General features: G+C 33.8%; 1 protein-coding gene across 1 annotated transcript in view; it reads right to left on the reverse strand.

Annotated features, from left to right (window-relative positions):
* LOC143411831 (phospholipid-transporting ATPase IB-like) overlaps positions 1-21,552 on the reverse strand; it is a 178,694-nt gene that overhangs the window by 84,508 nt on the left and 72,634 nt on the right. Inside the window, exons 19-22 of the mRNA XM_076872702.2 lie at positions 19,166-19,235; positions 15,061-15,145; positions 13,475-13,614; positions 1,527-1,665 (exon numbers count right to left, since the gene is read on the reverse strand). Coding sequence (XP_076728817.2) covers positions 1,527-1,665; positions 13,475-13,614; positions 15,061-15,145; positions 19,166-19,235 — 434 coding nt within the window. The remainder of the gene's footprint in view (positions 1-1,526; positions 1,666-13,474; positions 13,615-15,060; positions 15,146-19,165; positions 19,236-21,552) is intronic.

Consider the following 21,552-nt stretch of genomic DNA (forward strand, 5'->3'; position numbering starts at 1 on the left):
ATACAACCAATAGCTAAATCTGCATTTAAAAATTTCTGTCATTTAAGTTAGTATTGTCTTTCTAGACCTGAGCTTAGATTCATGCTTTATAATTCCAAGTCTGCAGAAATTAAATTCTGATTTTATTCTGATTTTATCAACAGATTGGAGCTAAAAAGCCTCAGTGTGGCTAAAAGAAACAAACTTATGCAATTCTTCCAATAATGTTTTGTTGTTGTTGTTTGTTTTGTTTTGTTTGTCTTGAAAACAGGTTTATTTAGTTCATGGTTTTGGAGGCTGAAAGTCCAAGTTTAGGCAACCTTGTTTGGTTCAGTCTCTGGTGAGGATCTAACATTAAATGGTCCTTCCTGAGGCTGAACTTTTTTCTGTTTTGTTCTCATGATTCAGGCACAAGGAGCTACGGTTCCTCAAATATGATAAGCTTTGTGCTCACTGTTCTCTGGCCTAGAATGCTCTATGAGCCCTAAGATACATCAGTAAACTTTAAAAAAAAAAAAAAAAAAAAGGTATTGAAGAGAGGAAGAAGTAACATAAAAAAACTTGAGGGGGAAAAATACCAACTGGATATTGTCACCAATAATTAAATGTTTATGAGTAATATATATGACATACCCAGCTATCTTACTCCACGGTATGTATCCAAAACATTTAAAATCAACATACTACAGTGACATAGCCACATCAATGTTTATAGCAGCAAAATTCACAATAGCCAAGCTATGAAGCCAATCTATGTGCCCTTCAACAGATGAATGGATAAAGAAAATGCTATATATATTTATATTTTTTCAAGTATTACTCAGCCATAAAGAAGAATGAGTTTGTGGTATTTGCCAGTAAATGGATGGAATTGGAGACTATCATGCTAAATGAAATAAAGCCATTCCCCAAAAGTCAAAGGTCAAATGTTTTCTCTAATATGCAGAAGCTAATCCAAAATGGTTGGCAGGGTGAAGAAGAAGGAGGAGGAGGAGGATGGGGAGGAGGAGGGGGAGAAGGAGGAGGGGGAGGGGGAGGAGAAAGAGGAGAAAGAGGAGGAGGGGGAAGAGGAGGAGGAGGAGGAGAAGAAGAAGAGGAGAAGGAGGAGGAGGATGAAGAGGAGGAGGAGAAGAAAAAAGAAGAGGAGGAGGAGGAGGAAGAAGAGGAGGAGGAGGAGGAAGAAGAGGAGGAGGAGGAGAAAGGAGGAGGAGGAGGAGGAGAAAGGAGGAGGAGGAGGAAGAGGAGGAGGAATGAGATAAGGAAAGACAGTGGAATTAATCATCGGACCTAACTTTCCTATGTGAATATCACCAGCATTTACATCTACAAGACACTAATTTAAAAACAACAACAATAACAACTAAAACTAAAATAGCAGAAATTATCAGTAGAGAGAAAGGAAAAGGAGGAAGGAGGAGGGGAGGCAAAGAAAAAGTACTGAGGACTGAATTAGAACAAATTATATTCCATGCTCTTATAATTATGTCAAAATGAATAGTCCTAGAATGTACACAAAGTTTTTATAAAAATTTCTTTACATGTGTTACCTATGTTAACTGCAGTTTCTTGTTTATCTCCTGTCAAGACCCATATTTTTATGTTTGCTTTCAGTAGAGTTGATATAGTTTCTGGAACATTTGCTTGAAGACGATCTTCTATGGCTGTGGCTCCAAGCAGCAGAAATTCCTAAATGTTTGTTGAAAGAGATTTTTTTATTACTAATTAAATATTAAATTTTTTAAGATGCAGGGCTGGGGATGTGGCTCAAACGGTAGTGTGCTTGCCTGGCATGCGCGGGGTACTGGGTTCGATCCTCAACACCACATAGAAATAAAATAAAGATATTGTGTCCACCAAAAACTAAAAAATAAATATCTAAAAAAAATTTAAGATGGAAAAAGGAAAAAAATTGGGGCAAAATATATGCAGGCTAACAATTATTAATTATGCCAAGTTCCACATATGCACAGACATTTTGGCCTACTTTTCCCATTGTTCTATTTAAGCACATCATGAGGCAGTGCAACATAATGATTAAGAACACAGGCTCTTGGATTTGTGTCTTAACTGTGTAAATTACTAGGTAAATGATCATAAGAAAATCACTAAACTTTCTGTGACTCGGTTTCCTCATCTATAAGAAGCGAACACGGGAGGAAATTCTATTATTCAAGGAATTTTTATGAGTTAACATTTGTAAAGATTGAAATAATGTTTAGTAGTTTATAAACAGATAATAAATATACCAATTATCTTAATTATTATTGCTTTAAGATAAATCTTTGGTACTAGAGATTGAACCCAGAGGCCCTTTACTGCTGAGCCACATCCCCAACCCATTTTATTTTTTATTATGAACCAGGGTCTCACTAAGTTCTTTAGGGCCTTGCTGATTTGCTGAGGTTGGCTTTGAATTTGTGATCCTCCTGCCTCAGCCTCCTGAATCACTGGAATTACAGGCGTGTACCACCACACCTGGCTAAAATAAATTTTGATGTTCAGTCAGGTAAATTTCTTCTCTATACTATTATTATCCAAAAATCATCTTGATAATTCTAAGACTACTTTGATGTTTATATCAATTTTAGGACAAGCTGGTTAAGTTCTGTGAAAATCCTGTTGGGAGTTTAATGTATTCCTGCATTGCAAAGTTTCACCTGTATTATTCTAGGTTTTTCTCCATATTATGTATACTTACCTTTTTATTTTGGTGCTTTGTTTTGTCTTTAAGTAAAAACTTATCATTTTTTATAAGTTATTTCTCATTAAATGTTTTGGTTTAGTTTAAATTTTAATGATTTTTTAATATTTTTGTTCCTATTTGAATTATTTCCTTATCACTGGGGAGACTCAGAGATTTGATGGCAGACAAAACACAGGAAATAGACCAGATAACCTAAGATAGTCTGAGGTATGTTTCTCAGAAGCCAGAGCAGTCTATGAGTTTAAGAGTATATAACGTTGCTATCAGTAGCTAAGTCAAATTAAGATATATGACAAGCTTATTCTATGCTGATAATCAGACCTGAAATAATTTAATTGAAACATTCACATGTATAAAAAATACATTGAAAATTTAACTTAGTCTTTTTGACAAGTTGAATTTTATAAATGCTAAATACTCAAATCAAATTAATCCTACTAGACATCTATGTGTATTATTTTATTTTTGTGCCCTTTCTGCCACTATATTTTCACAATGTTTCTATATTAAAACTTTGAATTTTAATGTATGTCCAACAACTGGCAGGAGATATTTTCAGAAATGATTTATTATTCCAGGTATAGAACATACATTTTAAAAGAATGCTTGAACTCTTTTCTTGATAAAACCACTTAACAAACTAGAAACAGGATGGAACTTCCTTAACCTTATAGCCACAGTTATCATCATACTTAATGGAGAAGAATTAAATGTTTTCCCCTTAAGATCATGAACAAAAAGAGGATGTCTGCATGTCTATCCTCAAAAACCCTATTCACATCTTCTTAGAAGTTCTAGCCAGGGCAATTAGATAAGAAAAAGAAATCAAGGTATCCAAAATGAAAAGTTAGGAAGAAAACTATCCCTATTCATAGATGACTTACTCTATATAGAAAACTGTGAGGAATCCTTTAGAAGAAGTAATCAAAACAGTGTGGTACTGGCATAAAAAACAGACATAGCTAAATGGAATGAAAGCAAGAGTATGAAAATAAACCTCTGAGACTATGAACAACTGATTTCAATAAGGATATCAAAATAATTCAACGTGCAAATAGTTTCCTCAAAAAATAATATTGGGAAACTGGATATCTACAAACAGAAGAATAAAGTTCAACTATTACCTTACATCACATATTAAAAATCAACTAAAAAATATACCAACTACCTAAAAATAAGAGCTTAAAATATAAAATTCTTAGAAGAAAATATAGAAATAATTTTTTTGATATTCGTCTAGAAAGAGTCTTCTTAGATGACACTATAACACAAGCAACACAATAAAAAATCTCAACAAAATTTAATACCTTTATGCATATCAAAGGACATCATCAAGAAAGTGAAAACCTAAACAATTGTACAAAATATTTGAAAATTATATTTTGATAAAGGTCTTGCATTCATAACAACTCTTGCATCTCAACAATGAATACATATCTGATAAAGAATTTGTAACTAAAATATACAAAGAACATTTCAGACACAGTAGTAAGAAAACAACACAATTTGAAAATAGGCAAAATACCTGAGTGGGCATCTCTCCAAAGAACACATAAGATGTTAAATAAGCATATAAAAATATGCTTAATATCATATCCCATTTGGGAGTTATAAATTTAAATGAGACACTGTTAAATACTATTAAAATGGCTAAAATCTCAAATGCTGACAATACCAGATATTGACAAGCAATGGAGCAACAGAAACTTTCATTCATCCCTGATGAAATACAAAATGGTAAAGCCACTTTAGAAAACAATGTGGTGGATTCTTACAAGGCTAAATTCTCATCAAATAATCTAGAAACTATACTTCAGTATTCACTTAAATGAATTGAAAACATATGTCCCTATAAAAACCTGCACTCAAATGTTTCCAGAGTTTTATTCATATTGTCAAAACTTAGAAGCTAATAAAAGATACTCCAACACCTGGAGACAAAATAATACACTACCGAATGAACAATGGGTTGCAAAAGATATCAAGGCGGAGATTAAAAAATTCTTAGAGGTAAATGAGAACACCGATAAAATATATTGAAATCTCTGGGACACTGAAGGCAGTTCTAAGAGGAAACTTCATTGCATGGAGTTCATTCCTTCAAAAAGGAAAAGTCAATAAATAAATGTCCTAAAACTACATTTCAATAAATAAATGACCTAGAAAAAAGAAGAACAAATCTACACCAAAATCAGTAGGAGAGAGGAAATAATTAAAATCAGAGCTGAAATCAATGAAATTGAAACAAAAGAAACAATTGGAAAAATTGAACAAACAAAAAGTTGGTTCTTTGAAAAAAATAAATGAAATTGACAAACCCTTAGCCATTCTAATGAAGAGAAAGAGAGAGAAAACTCAAATTACTAACATCTGTATGAAAAAGGAAATATTATGACTGACATTACAGAAATACACAAGATAATTAGAAATTATATTGAAAATTTACTCCAATAAAAGAGAAAATATCAAAGGCATCGACAAATTTCTAGAGGCATATGATATGCCCAAACTAAATCAGGATGATATACACAATTTAAACAGATCAATTTCAAGCAATGAAATAGAGGACACCATCAGAAACCTACCAACCAAGAAAAGCCCAGGACTGGATGGATACACAGCTGAGTTCTACAAGACCTTTAAAGAAGAACTAACACCAATACTTCTCAATCTATTTCATAAATAGAAAAAGAGGGAACACTTCCAAACACTTTCTATGAGGTCAATATCACCCTGATTCCAAAACCAGACAAAGACACCTCAAAGAAAGAAAACTTCAGACCAATATCTCTAATGAGTATAGATGCAAAAAATTTCAATAAAAATCGAATACAAAAACATATCCAAAAGATAGTACACCATGATCGAGTAAGCTTCATTTCAGGGATGCAAAGTTGGTTCAACATACAGAAATCAATAAATGTAATTCATCACATTAATAGACTCAAAGATAAAAATCATATGATCATCTCAATATATGCTGAGAAAGCATTTGATAAAATACAGCATCCCTTCATGTTCAATACACTAAGAAAAACTAGGGATATCAGGAACATACATCAACATTGTAAAGGCTATCTATGCTAACCCCAGACCAACATCATTCTAAATGGAGAAAAATTGAAAGCATTTCCTCTAAAAACTGGAACAAGACAGGGATGCCCTCTGTCACCACTTCTATTTAACATAGTTCTTGAAACTCTAGCCAGAGCAATCAGACAGACAAAAGAAATAAAGAGATATGGATAGGAAAAGAAGAACTCAAATTATCACTATTTGCAGAAGATATGATTCTATATCTAGAAGACCCAAAACATTCCACCAGAAATTTCCTAGAACTAATAAATGAATATAGCAAAGTAGCTTCATATAAAATCAATACCCATAAATCAAAGGCATTTCTGTATCCTCAGAAAGAGAAATAGGAAAACCACCCCATTTACAATAGCCTCAGAAAAATAAAATAGAATACTTGGGAATAAACTTGAATAAAATTGTAATGCATTCCACTGTCATATATAAATAAAAATAAAAAATAAAGAATAGAAAAAGCAATCTTGAAATGCATCTTGAAAAATAACAGACTCAGAATAGCCAAAGCAATATATAGCAAGAAGAGTAAAGCAGATGGCATCACAATACCAAACCTTAAACTATACTATAGGGCAATAGTAACAAAAACAGCATGGTATTGGCACCAAAATAGAACTATAGACCAATGGTACAGAATAGAGGACCCAGAGACTAACCCACATAACTAAAGTTATCTTATATTGGACAAAAATGTACATTGGAGAAAAGATAGCCTCTTCAACAAAAGGTGCTGGGGAAACTGGAAATACACATGTAACAAAATGAAATTAAACCTTTATCTCTCACCATGCACAAAACTCAACTCAAAGTGGATCAAGGACCTAGGAGCTAAGCCAGAGACCTTGCACCTAATGGAATAAAAAATAGGCCCAAATCTTCATCATTTGATGAAGGCCCCAACTTTTTTAATAAGACTCCCATAATGCAAGAATTAAAATCAAGAATCAATAAATGGGATGGATTCAAACTAAAAAGGTTCTTCTCAGCAAAAGAAACAATTTGTGAGGTGAATAGAGAGCCTACAGAATGGAAGCAAATCTTTACCTCAAGCACATCAGATAGAACACTAATCTTTAGGATATACAAAGCACTCAAAAACCTTAACAGCAAAAAACAAATAACCCAATCAATAAATGGGCCAAGGAACTGAACAGATACTTCTCAGAAGAGGATATACAATCAATCACAAACAATGTTCAACATCTCTAGCAATTAGAGAAATGCAAATCAAAACTACTGTAAGATTACATCTCACTCCTATCAGAATGGCAGCTATCAAGAATACAAACAACAATAGGTGTTGGCGAGGATGTGGTGAAAAAAGGCACTCTTTTCTGGTGGGACTGTAAATTGGTGCAGCTAATCTGGAAAGCAGTTTGGAGATTCCTTGGAAAACTTGTATTAGAACCACCATTTGACCCAGCTATCTCACTCCTCAGTTTATACCCAAAGGACTTGAAAACAGCATACTACAGGGACACAGCCATATCAATGTTTATAGCAGCACAATTCATGATAGCTAAATTGTGGAACCAACCCAGATGCCCTTCAGTAGATAACTGAATAGGGAAACTTTGGTATATATACACAATGGAACATTACTCAGCATTAAAAGAGAATAAAATCATGGCATTTGCAGGTAAATGGATGGAGTTGGGAGAATATAATGCTAAGTAAAGTAAGCCAATCCTAAAAAACCAAAGGCCGAATGTTTTCTTTGATATGAGGATGCTGACTTACAATGGTGATGGAGGGGGAGTATGGGAAGAATGGAAGAACATTGATAGGGCAAAAGGGAGGGAGGGGATAGGAGAGGGCAAGGGGGTCAGAATGATGGTGGAATGAGTTAGACATCAGTACCCTAAGTACATATATGAAGACATGAATGGTGTGAAAATACTTAGTGTACAACCAGTGACTTCAAAATTGTACTCTGTATGTATAATATGAAATGAATTGCATTCTTCCATCATGTATAAAAATTAGAATAAATAAATAATAACAATAAAATAAAATTGTTCTTATCAGGTCTTTTGGTCACAGTGGCAGGAAAAAAAAAACTTAGAAGTTACTAAGATGACTTTCAGTAGATGCATGGATAGACTGTGATATATTCATATGATGGAATATAATTCAGTGCTAAAAAGAAATGAGCTGTGCTGTCATAAAAAGACATGGGGGAAATTTAAAAAGCATATTACTAAGTGAAAGAAGTCTAAAGACATAAAAAGATTAAAGGTCTTCAGGGATTCAGGAGAAGGAAGAAATATAGGTGATGCACAGAGTTTGTAGGACAGTAAAACTATTCTGCAAGGTATTGGAGAAATGGATACATATTACAAATTTGTCAAAAGCCATGGTTTTAGACAGCTTTTTTGCTGCTGTGATCGAAAGATCTGACCAGAACAATTTTAGGGGAGGAAAACTTTATTTGAGTGCTCATGGTTTCAGAGTCCTAGTCCATAGAAGGCCGACTCCATTTCTCAGGGCTCGAGGTGAGGTAGAATATCATGGCGGGGTGTGGGGCAGAGGGAAGCAGCTCACATGGTGATCAGAAAGCAGAGAGAGAGAGAGAGAGAGAGAGAGAGAGAGAGAGAGAGAGACCCTACTCTCCAAATACAAAATATATACCTCATAGCCATGCCCCCAATGTACCACTTCCTCTAGCTATACCCCACACGCTTCCAGTTACCATTCAGTTAATTCCATCAGGAATTAATTCACTGATTAGGTTAAGGCTATGCCCCAATCATTTCTCCTCCAAATCTTCTTGCATTGTCTCACACATGAGCTTCTGGGGCACACCTCACATCCAAACCATAACACCCATAGAACACAAAGAATGAACTCCAATATAAACTATGAACTTTAGTAACAATTGATATTGATTCATCAGTTATAACAAAATGTACCACAATAATGCAATATAAATAGGGAAAATTGATAAGTGAGAAGGAGCATATGTAAACTCTCTACATTCTGCTCTATTTTTTCTGTAAGCTTAAAACTGCTCTAAAAATAAATCTGTTGATTAAAAAAGGTTCAAAAGTTTTGAATAGCTAGGCTTGGTAGCACATGGCTTTAATTCCAGTGGTTGGGAGGTTGAGGCAAGAAGACCACAAGTTAAAAGCCAGCCTCGGCAACTTAGTGAGGTTTTAAGCAACTCAGTGAGAACCTTTCTCTAAATAAAATGTTTTTAAAAGTTTTTAAAAGGGCTGGGGATGTGGTTCAGTAGTTAAGTGCCCCTGGGCTCAATCCCCAGTACCAAAAAAAAAAAAAAAAAAAGACGGATATACCCAATAGATATTTCTCCAAAGAAGATATATCAATAAAGATATGAAAAGATGATCCTTAAAGAAATGCAAATCAAAACCACAATGAGATATCACTTCATAGCCATGGGATGGTTATAACCAATGATAGAGAATATCAAATATTGATGAAGATGGGAAAAATGTAAAACTCATAAACTGGGAGTGAGAATACAGAATAGTGCAGTCACTTTGAAAAATAGTCTGGTTGCCCCTGAAATGGTTATAAATAGAGTTACCATATGACCTGGCAATTCTACTCCTAGGTATCTACCCAAGATAATGGAAATCTGTGTCCAAGTGAAAGACTGCAGCTGAGCACTCAGCAGAATTTTTCATAATGTTCACCAGTGGAAACCACTCAAATGTCTATGAACAGATGAATGGATAAGTAAATTGTATACACATACAATGGAATATTATTCAGAACTGAAACATGCCATGAGGTGGATGAACCATGAAAACACTATGCCAAATGAAAGAAGGGAAGTCACTAAAGACCACATATCACACAATTCCATTTTTATGAAATGTCCAGAAGAGGCAAATTATAGAGATAGAAAGAAGATTAGTGGTTCTATCTGGAGGAGAAAACTGGGGACAGAGTGATTGGATGGAGTTTGGGGAATAGGTTGAAATGTTCTGTTTTCATTTTTTGATAGTTATACAACTCTGTGAATATATTAAAAACCATAGAATTATATGCTTTAAATGAGTGCCTTGTATAGTATATTAATTATATACCAATAAAGCTACTATGTTTTTGAAAAGAATATTTCAAAGGAATTATAAAGCCAGAGGGTCTCAGAATAAAGTCTCTTTTAATCAATCAATCAATTGATAACCAATAGAAAAATCTTGGCAAGTTGATAGTTAATTACTTTAGCCATTATGATCTAAGTTGTACATTTAAAGACTATGGATTCAAATATAGAAATTTTATTTACCCAACAAGAAAATAAATATCTTATGATTTCCTAAAGGAAAAATGTTTAAGAAGCCAAGAAGGGTTGCTGGCCTCAAAAGCTAGAAAGAGGGCCAGAAAATACCTCTGATATCTGAAAATAAGAAGGACCCTAACAATAGGCATGGAATTGTCTGTAACAGACAATTCACAGACCCAAACAATCATGTCTGCAGAGAGTGGCCATATAACTAATATACCATCATCTACAATTGTTGAAATTAGCACAAGTCATAAGGTGATAAGTGGATCTATTGGCTAATATAAAATAAAGACAACAAAACAACAAGACTTTTGGCTATTCTAGATGAGGTAAAGGTATTCCAGACCTAGAAAACTAGAATTGACAGCATAGATTAAAAGAAAAATCAACACCACCAAGAACCATTGTGTTTTGTTATTGTTTTGAGGCTATGCTAGCTTAAAAGATATGTTATCTTATGAAAATCCAGGTCCATCCAAGCAAAATCTATGTACACTAAGCAGCCCTCTCATCTATTTTTGTCTCTTGTATGTGTTCATTTTATGAAGTCCCTTCAATGACCAATTCTTCCTCTTCCTCCTCCTCCTCCTCCTCCTCCTCCTCCTCCTCCTCCTCCTCCTCCTCCTCCTCCTCCTCCTCCTCCTTCTTCTTCTTCTTCCTTTTTGATTTAGGGGATTGAACTCAGGGGCACTGAACCACCAAGCCACATCCCCAGCCCTATTTTGTATTTTATTTAGAGATGGGGTCTCACTGAGCAGCTTAGTGCCTTGCCATTGCTGAGGCTAGCTTTGAACTCACAATCCTCCTACCTCAGTCTCCTGAGCCACTGAAATTATAGCCGTGTGCCACAGCGCCTGGCAATGAAAAATTCCTCTAGTTCTCAGAGTAAGCCTCCCATGGCAGAGTTGTAATGAATAGCAAGATCCAGCTTCCAGCCCCATAGAAGTCTAGCTTGCATGACTCAACCCTCAGGAACTCATCACTTCTGAATGAAATGAAAAATATCAAGTCAGGAAAGTGAAGAAATAGTGGTCAATACACTTGATGATTATCAATGTGATTTTAGCATCACAGAGTCTGATAACTTGTGTTTTGTCAGACAGGCTAAATAGTAATGTAATATTTGAAAACTGATGCTACCCTGTATTTTTTAAATCATATAGTCATTGAGAAATAGAACTTTATTAAGTAGCGTGATTTTGCTTTGTTAAACTGTCTAAAATTGATTAGATTTCCACTCTGACCTTTTAAAGGCTTGTTAATCCTAACAACAGCATCGTATCATACTCATTGTTACTACAGGTATTCAAGTACGTCGGAAATATAAAAATGTGACTTTTACCCAGGCCAGATAACCACACAAGACCAGATGGGGGAAAACTGGCTTGACATGGGCCGCCTGCTTTTTATTATTTAAGGAACAGAATGTGCCCTGGAAATCAACACCAAGCCTTTCCTTATACATGCCTATTTTTTGTTGAATAGCAGAGAAACTTGCAGTTTTCAACCCCAATATTCATTCATTCATTCACCTAACGTTCCTGGACACTCCCTGCAGCCAGGCATTGTGTGAGAGCTCAAGCTGTACGGGCAAACCCTAACATTCAAAATCACTCTATTTCCCAGTTTTACCATCAGCATTACATATGCTAGGAAAAGCAAACCTACTTATTATTTTCCTTATCCTATGACTTTCTTAGTCATCTTTACTCTTTTCCCAATAAATCCCCTGCCCTATATTTTAAATAAAAATTAAAATATAACCATTTAATTGAAAAATTATTGCCACAATACTTGTACTCTGTTCCAGAAGATCATTTTCCAGATTTCTTCTCAGTATGTAGGAGAAATGAATGGCCTGTGGTAAAAATTGGGAATGAGCCACGGGAGACTCCAAAATAGAACCATAAGGAAGAAATAGATTACACACTCACTAGTCCCCTTCATTACAATCTGTCTGCAGAAGCTGACTAATTACTTAGGAGGGATAGTTTAGAGTCCATACACTTGGCGTGAAGCTGGATTAGATGGCAACTCTTTCAATATATGACTTTGAAAAATGACTTATATATAATATGTCTAACTAAAAAGAACAAATTTAGGTCTTTCCATCTTCTAAAGTCTTCTTTAATTTCTTTCTTTAGCATTCTGTAGTTTTCATTGTAGAGGTCTTTCACCTCTTTCGTTGATTCCTAAGTATTTTTTTATGTTATTATAAATGGGGTAGTTCCTCGTTTCCTTTTCAGAGGGTCCTCTATATGTGTAACATGAATTGTAATGCATCCTGTTGTCATATGTAACAAATTAAGATTAAAAAAGAACAAACTAAAAAAGAGAGAGATCTAATATTTAGACCTAATCTAAATATCTTCTAGCCAAACTTCTCCAGAAATGCAACGCAGAGTTCACAGGGCCAAAGGACAAAAGAATTCCAAGCCAAAAAAACTGAAATAAAGTTTGGCTCAAGACCTGTGAAATCTCTGAAGCCTTAACTGAAGCAGATCCACAATGACCTTGGATGAACGCTCTCCAATCCTGGGCACATGATGTTTCCTAAAGAAAAGAAACCACCAGACAGTAGAGTTCACAATAAAACTATATTCATCCATACAACTAGATGCCATGGAGTAACCAAAGAAAAGAACATACAAGAATATTCAATGAGGGCTGGAGATAGAGCTCAGTTGGTAGAGTGTTTGTCTTACATGCACAGGCCCTGGGTTCAATCCCCAGCACCACAAAAAAAAAAAAAAAAAAAAAGAATATTGAATGATGTGGAAAAACATTCCCAATTTATTACGTGAAAAATTCATGACTCAAGTAGTACATACAGGATTTGCTAATATTCATGGGAAAAACTTGTGTGTGTATATGTGTATGTTAAATATATATAATACAAAGCTATATAAAGAAAAGGAAGAGACTGGAAGCTTATATACCAGAGCTTATTTATTAGCCCAACATAGGTGATTATTTATTATTTTTGCTTGTTTTTCTATAATGAATATGTGTTTCTTTTGAAACAGGAAAAGGTATAAAAAGGGTTACAAAATTGAAGTGATTAGGCTATGATGCAGAAGAGACAGAAATATTTTTAAGACATATTTTATGAATTTCAGCATAGAACATTTATATTTTTAAAGAAAAACCCTGATACATAATTATGTGTGAAATAATTAACCTATAAAATGTATAACACATTTTAAAAAGTACAACAAGATATGAAAACACTGACAAGTGGATTTCTATAATATATATTAACATTTTTTTAGTTGTAGGTGGACACAATATCTTTATTTTATTTATTTATTTTTATGTGGTGCTGAGGATTGAACCCAGTGCCTCTCACATGCGAGGCAAGGGCTCTACCATTGAGCTACAACCCCAGCCCTCCATCAAATATTTATCTTGGCATGCAGAGCGCATGTGGGTTACATTACCTTCTCAATAATCTCATAGCATTCCTCCAGTCTTTGAATTCTGTTTTGTGAAACTGCACTAGCTTTTTTATACTCCTGCAACCAATCTTGGTACTCTGTCTCAGTTAAATCAGTATAGGCAATACAGAGAGTCCTCAGACCTGTAAGCAAGAACATGATCAGCAACCAGCCATCAGGCACAAGTGGAGCATTAAGAAATAATATTCAAAAGCCTTTTAGATGTGCCTCACATAGACCTACCCAGTGTGCTCCTGGCCCCCTTTGCTGTCTTTCCTCTGCTCCTCCTTACTCACAGTAACATCCTTGCTGGTGCTTTTACTTTCAGAGTCTTCCACCTTCTCTGGAAGCCACTTCATTTTCCCTTCCTTCCTTCAGTCTGGGCCTAAATCACCCGATAAACAGTGCCCTGCATCCTTCCCTGCTTCCCTTTTCCTGTTTTTTCTTTGTAGAACTTGGAATCACCTGACATTATCCACTTGTAAATTTCTCCAGAGCTTAAGCTCCACTATTATCCTAGATGTTTAGGAGAGTATATGACACTTAATAGATGTTCATTAATTACCTGCTGAATAAACGAATGAATGAACAAAGGTTCAAGTTTTCAGTTACTGTCAAATAATCTCCAAAACAACAGAAAATTAACTTAAATCCCATTTTGTGGGGATATTTAAAATTTTTTTAAACCATACTATAATACTTTGCCAAGGCTATCTTGGCATCTATATACTTTAGGATTCCCTACAAACTGACTCTACAGAACACAGAAGTTGTTTCTCTGTTTTGTGTTCAATTATAATAGAGCTCCCATATGGTTGTATGTGGTACAGTCTGCCTACAGCACTTCTATATTTTAATAGCAATAAAAGGTCCAATGTACGACTTTGCAAACTACATCCATACTTTCAGGATGGACATATGCTTGGCTATATGAAGCAGCAGCTTATAAACTAAAAGGACAAAGTTAGCCTCAGCTTGCCAGATATTAGTAGCTTTACTCTTAAATGATATTTTATCTTGCTCTTCAAAGCCTTTGCCAAGCTTTAAGTGAATGTTGTCCTTGGTTGAAATTCATTCATGGAATTATATTTCCTTAAAAGATGATAAGTCAACATGAGAAAGACATTGAGAAAATGACAGAAAAATGTCAGTGAGGTTGGCTTTTGAGTTATATGTGGAAATAATTAACTACAAAATGTATAACACATATTGGAAAAGCCTGTGTTTTTCTCCATCTATGGGCCAAGTTCCTAATATAACCAGCTAAAAGGCAACACAGCTTGCAGAAATAGATAAAGATGAGCTAAACATAATGAAATACATAGTAAAAACGCACATTTTAATGTTTGCTCATAAGCACAAAAGTATTACAAGGAGAAAAAGGGGGAAATAATAATGGTGTCTTAGGATTCCTTGGAGAAACCATTTACTTTCAAGCAAGCAGAAGGCATTATAAAGTCACAAACATAAAAGAGCTCTGCATGCCACCTGTGTGCCCAACAAGCATCAGTGACATGAATTCAGGTTATAATCTCAACCTTTAAGAACAACAGTTCAAAAGTAAATGAATTCTAAACAACCTCACTTACCTTCTGTGGCAAAAATTTCCAAATGTTTTAATGTGTCCTCCACAAATAGGGAATCTTTTGAAAGTCTCTCATAAATCACTGTGTCCTACAAAAAAAATGATTCCCTGTAATTAACATCGAATATAAGATTTTAAGTCAACATTTTAAATAGTGCCTTATAATTTTATTGCTGAATCTAGTAGGTGTAAAGGAGTTTAAGCAGCCACAATTCCAGATGAGTTAAGAAATAAGTCTTAAAGAGCATCTCTCTTCACTTTGGATAAAACTAAGTCTGACTTACACATTGGAGAAGACAACAGGGAGAGTAATGAAAAAAAAATATCATTGCCTTACAAATCCTCAAATTTATCAAGAAATTTTAACAATCTAAAAAAAAGCACACCTACCCGAAATAATGAGAAGAATCAAATGCCACACTCTGCACGATTTGAATACAAACTATTTTTCTAAACCTATAAAAGCAGCCCAAGTGGGCCTCTGTTCAACACACACCCCAAGTGATTAAAAACCAAGTATAGAATAATTATTTCAGGTAGAATTTAGTGATTCAGAGATCTTCCCTGTAATGTTTGAAGACTGAGAAAAACAATAAAAACATCTATTTTGTTTACTTATATATTAAAAGAAAATTCTTAACAAATAGAAAGTAGATCATTAGAAACACATAACAAAATGGAATATTTTATTCATCAACTTACTGGAATGGGAAGACTGTAAGTGATTGGAAGAATTACTTTCATGGAAAGAGAGGGGGAAGGCTGAGGAACATTAGGTATCAATGGACTGATCAACTTCTATATGAATGGATTATATTTCTAGCTATTTAACTATATTTAAGAGATAATCAACTTTAAACAAAATTAATAACAATGTGGTTGAGGTTTATAATATTTGTAAAATCAAAATGTCAACTACAATAGCACAGAGATTGAAAGCAAACTGAATTATAGTATTGTAAGGTTCTTATAACTAAAGTAATATAATATTGCCTGTAGGTAAAATATAATGAATTTAATATGCCTAGTATAAACTAATGATTTTTTTAAAGAAGAGAAATTACAACACAAAATATTCAAGTAATCCAAAAAAAGTCAGAAAAAAATCAGAATAAGGGGGAAAACAGATGGAACAGATAGGAAATAAATGTCCACATGAAACCTAACCATATCAATAAGTACAGTCTAAAGATGATCTATATACCTCAGTTAAAAGGCAGAAAATTCCAGAATGACTCAAAACTACAAGAACCGACTACCTGCTCCCCAAAAGAAACACGCTGAAGGCATACTCATGTAAGTTATTTAAGTGAAAAGAAAAAGATATACCATACTAAAACTAATCAAATGTGGGGCTTTATATTAATATCAAACAAGAGATTTCAGAGTAAAAAATATTAAAAAGGATAAAGAATCATTTCACAATGTCAAAGAGATCAATTCATCAAAATGAAATAACATTCCTAAATGTTTATGTACCTAATAAGAACAAGTATAAAACGATTATAGTTTGGAATTTTGATATTCCCCTCTCAATTAGTTGACAGAAAAAGTAGTTAAAGCCAGTAAGTGTAGTATGTATGTATATGAGTGTGTGTGTATATGTATGTGTGTGTTTGTGTATGTGCACGCGCCAACCAACTGTATCTAAATCCATAGTTACAAAACACCACATACCAAAACAGCACAATACCTATTATTTTAAAGTGCACACCAAACATTTGACAACACAGACCAAAATCTGACCCATAAAACAACTCTCAATAAAATTTAAAAGATTCAAGTCATACCAAGAATGTTCTAAGAATACAATGGAATTAAATTATAAGTCAATCAAAGAAATATCTCCAGGAAATTCCTAAATATGTGAAGATAAAACACTTCTTCTAGTAATGACCTCAGCTACTTGGATCACAAGTTTTGAGGCCAGCCCTGACTCAAAATAAAATAAAAAGGGATGGGGATATAGCTCAGTGGTAGAGCACTTGAATAGTATAAGTGAGGTCCTGGGTTTAAACCTCAGTATCACAAAAACGAAAAGCAGAAACAAAACAAAAAGCACTTAAAAATAACTCATGAGTCAAAGAAGAAACCAAAAAGAAAAATTAAAATATTTTGAATTGAATGAAAGTGTAATATATCAAAATGTGTGAGCTGCTACTCAAGCAGTAGTTGAGAGGAGGTTTATAGCACTAAACATTTACATTAGAAAAGAAGACTCCCAAATCAAGTTGTACTTTAGAAAAGATAGAAAAAAGAAGAGAAAATGAAACAAAAATTAGACAAATTTATGGAAAAAATAAAGAGTAGAAGTCAGTGAAATAGAAAGTAAGAAAGATTTCAAGAAAAATCAATAAGGTTAAAATCAGTTTCTTTGAGAAAAATCAATATATCTAATAACTGTCTAGCCAATCAGGAAAAAAAGAGAAGATAAAAAATATCAAATTTATAGGTATGCCTGAGCAAAATAGACCAATTTCTTGAAAGATGCAATCTGCCAAAACTCACACATGAAGAAATAGACAATCTGAATAGTCCTACATATATTAGAGAAATTGAACCAATAATCAATCTTCCAAAAGAGAAGCACTAGATACGAATTAATTTACTGGTAAATTCTACCAATTACTTATGTTCTTTATGATCACTTTAAAAGAATATAAGCTAAGGGAATATTACCTCCAAAAAATTAAGTTTTTTTTTAACCAAGGGAGATATTTAAGAAGACTTTTCACCAAAGAAATAAGTGGATGGTATGCAAGAAAGAGTTAACATATCAGGTTAGAGACTGTTATCCTCAGAAACACCTTTTTATAAGGTTGGCCCTTGGCTGGCATCTAGGAACTTGGCTGGTACACAATTCACTAAACTGATATAATAAACTTTCCCTTTTCCAACTCCATGGAAATTGATTCCTCCAGACTCCACCTATGTCTTTCCCCTTAAGATCTGTCTGTGCATTCTTACTGTGCTACTATTATAAATCTTAGCCATGAGGAAACTATATGATGAGTCTGATGATTCTTGCTAGTAAATCTCCATAGGAATGGTCTTGGAGACCCCCAACACAGATGACAAATAAACCCCAGAAAAGAAGCTCAGTATCCCATCACAGTATGTAAATGTAAATAAAAGCCACAATGAAATAAACAATTAAAAATTAAAAGGCTACAATTAAAAAGACTAGCAACACAAAGTATTGACAAGGATTGCTGGTAGGAGTGTAACCACAGTTTGGTTAAACATACACCTGCCATGTGATCCTGTCATTTTACTCCTAGGTATATACATCCAATAAAAATAAAACCAATGAAACTTGCACACAAATGCTGATAGAACTATTATTTGTAGTCGTCAAAACTGCAAACAAAATATTCACCAACAGGTGAATGGATAAGCAGACTATGATACAGCCATCAAATGAAAATACCACTCAGCATCACAAAGAAGTGAACTACTGGTATGAGTTACAATGTGGACAAATCTCAGTATTATTAAGAATGCAAGAAGCCCAACAAACAGGCACACACACACACCTTTGTTTCATTTATGTAATATTTTAGTGAATGTAAATATATGGTGACAGAAAACAAATCAGGATCAAAACTTAACAATTTGTGCACTTTAAATATACAGTTTATTTTACTTCAATAAACTTTAAACTTTAATCATACCTCAGTAAACTTATATGGTGGTAAATAAACATATAAATACTTTTTAAAAAAGGTTTACAAAGGTTAAAAGAAATTCATGACATGAACCAAATCCAAATACTTTGAAGTGAAACTGGGATCAAAATTCCTATGACAAACTCTTGGCACAAACAATCTTATCAATTTTCTCAATAAAACAACCAAATGACAGCAAACATGTCAGTGACATTAAGTTTAACAAGCATTATGGCGTCTCACATCAGAACTCTGGCTGTGAGAAAGTTCTTTGGCTACCATGCAATGAAGTTTTAGTCTTGGATAATGCTGTTGAAAACCAAAAGCAACAGCAGAAAGAAAACACCATTTAAAGATATTGTTAAGTTGTGAACAACTTTCTACAAGTTGGTGGTTCAGGGAGAGAAAAAGTTCATGTGAATTATGAATCCCAACACTTACCGCCCCTTTGCAGTATAGCCTAAGATGTCCTGCAGGAGTCCGTACAATTATCGACATCCTTTTTCTATTGCTAAAACAATATGAAAATTATCATTATTTTCTCTAGTACATAACACAACTAAAATCAAAAGAATTCCATAGAGTCCCCAGCTGACAATTGATGAAAAAATCAACATGTTTCTTCAATTGCCAGTCTCATTTCCTTTTCTTTACCTAGTTCTTTAAACTAGGATCCTAATTGTAAATCTCTCCAACCTTCTAGAAGTTACTCTTCTTTTCTAACATGGAAATTCACTAGCACAAGTATATATATAATATATATCACATGTGTAACATATTTATATCATATAAAATGATTATGATATATGTAATGAATGTAGACTTTATCATGTAACATATTTTACACATATTATAATAAATGTAATATAGTTACTGTTATTAAACATATGTAAATTTTATTATTTAATGATACAAAATATGTACATATATTTAAATATATTTTATATTATATTATGTTTTATATACATGCTATACATTATATTTTAATTTCTAATATTATATTATCATAAGTACATAAAATAAAATAATCATTAAAAAACTTTGATGGCAGAAAAGGAAATAATCAAGAACGTGAAGAGAGAGCCTACAGAATGGGAGAAAATCTTTGCCATCTGCATCTCAGACCACTAATCTCCAGGATATATTAAAAAACTCAAAAAACTTAACACCAAAAAAACAAATAACCCAATCAAAAATGGGCAAAGGAACTAAATAGACCACTTCACAGAAGAAGAAATACAATTGGTCAACAAATGTATATATAAAAAAGTTCAACATCTCTGCAATTAGAGTGGAAATTAAAACTACATTGAAATTTCATCTTACTCCAGTCAGAATGGCAATTATCAAGAATATAAGTAATAATAAATGTTGATGAGGATGTGGGGAAAAGGTACACTCATACACTGCTAATGGGACTGCAAATTGGTTCAACCACTATGGAAAGCAGTATGGAGATTCTTCAGAAAACTTGGAATGGTACCACCATTTGACCCAGTTATCCCACTCCTCGATATATACCCAGAAGACTTAAAGTTCACATATTATAGTGATGCAGACACATTAATGTTTACAGCAGTTCAATTCACAAAAGCTAAGCTATGGAACCAACCTAGATGCCCTTCAACAGAATGAATGGATAAAGAAAATGTGGTACATACACACAATGGAATATTATTCAGCCTGAAAGAGAAATAAAATTATGGCATTTGCTGATAAATGTAACTGGAGTTTATCATGCTAAGTGAAATAAGCCAACACCCCAAACTAAAGGCCTAATGTTCTACCTGATATGCAGATGTTGACTCACAATAGGTGGGGGAAGGGAGGAATGGAGGTTCACTGAATTGGACAGGGCGGGTAACAGGAAGGGAGGGAGAATGAAAATGGGAAAAACAGTAAAATGAATCAGACATGACATTCCTATGTTCAAATATGAATACACAACTTGTATATCATGTAAAACCACAATAAAGGGAAGTTATACTCTCTGTATGTATGATATTCTACTGTCATGTATAACTAAAACACATTTACTGTCTTGTATAACTAAAATGAACAAATACAAAATTAAAAAAAAAAATAAACTGATGAAGGAAGAACAAACCTGCCCTGGGCTTCATGTATTATTCCAGTCTCACAACTCTTTGGTGGATCTTCCTGTCCCCATTTTGCTGCCCTACCCTCACTGTCAACTTGTGGTATCCTTAGGTTCTGACAGGACCACTACAAGTTCACAGGGTAGAGACTCTGCTGTTGAACTAAACTCAACCAAAAGACACTGCATCTTGCTTTATACACAAATCAATAACAATCTTCAGCTGTACTTTAATACAAATAATAGAAGAGACAAAAACCAAAACTAACAACCAAGCCTCAAGTAGAAACAGATAGAGGTGGACCCCCAGGTCCCACCTGTGGTCATTTACTATTACAGCAAAAACAGAGAATTAACATAAAAGCTGTCGATACCACACCTACAAAGGAATCTCAATCTAGATCACTCTAGCAAGTGAAGACTGTGTCCAGAAAAGGCCCACACAGTCAGTATCTCCCAGACTCAACATAGAAATATGAAAAATTCAAGATAATACAACACCTCCTCTGGTTTATAATTCACCAGCAATTGACTCCAAAGATATTGAAGTGGATTAAATATCAGATGAAGAATTCAAAAGAATCATTATAAAAATAATCAATGGATTCCAAGAGACCAAAGAAAAACAACTGAATGAATTAAGGAAGTCAGTATAGAATATGAATGAGAAATTACATAAAAAGATAGAAATATTGAAAAAGAACCAAACATAATCTTGGAAATTAAAGAC

The sequence above is a fragment of the Callospermophilus lateralis genome, chromosome 12, assembly GCF_048772815.1.
Source record: "Callospermophilus lateralis isolate mCalLat2 chromosome 12, mCalLat2.hap1, whole genome shotgun sequence".
NCBI lineage: Eukaryota > Metazoa > Chordata > Mammalia > Rodentia > Sciuridae > Callospermophilus > Callospermophilus lateralis.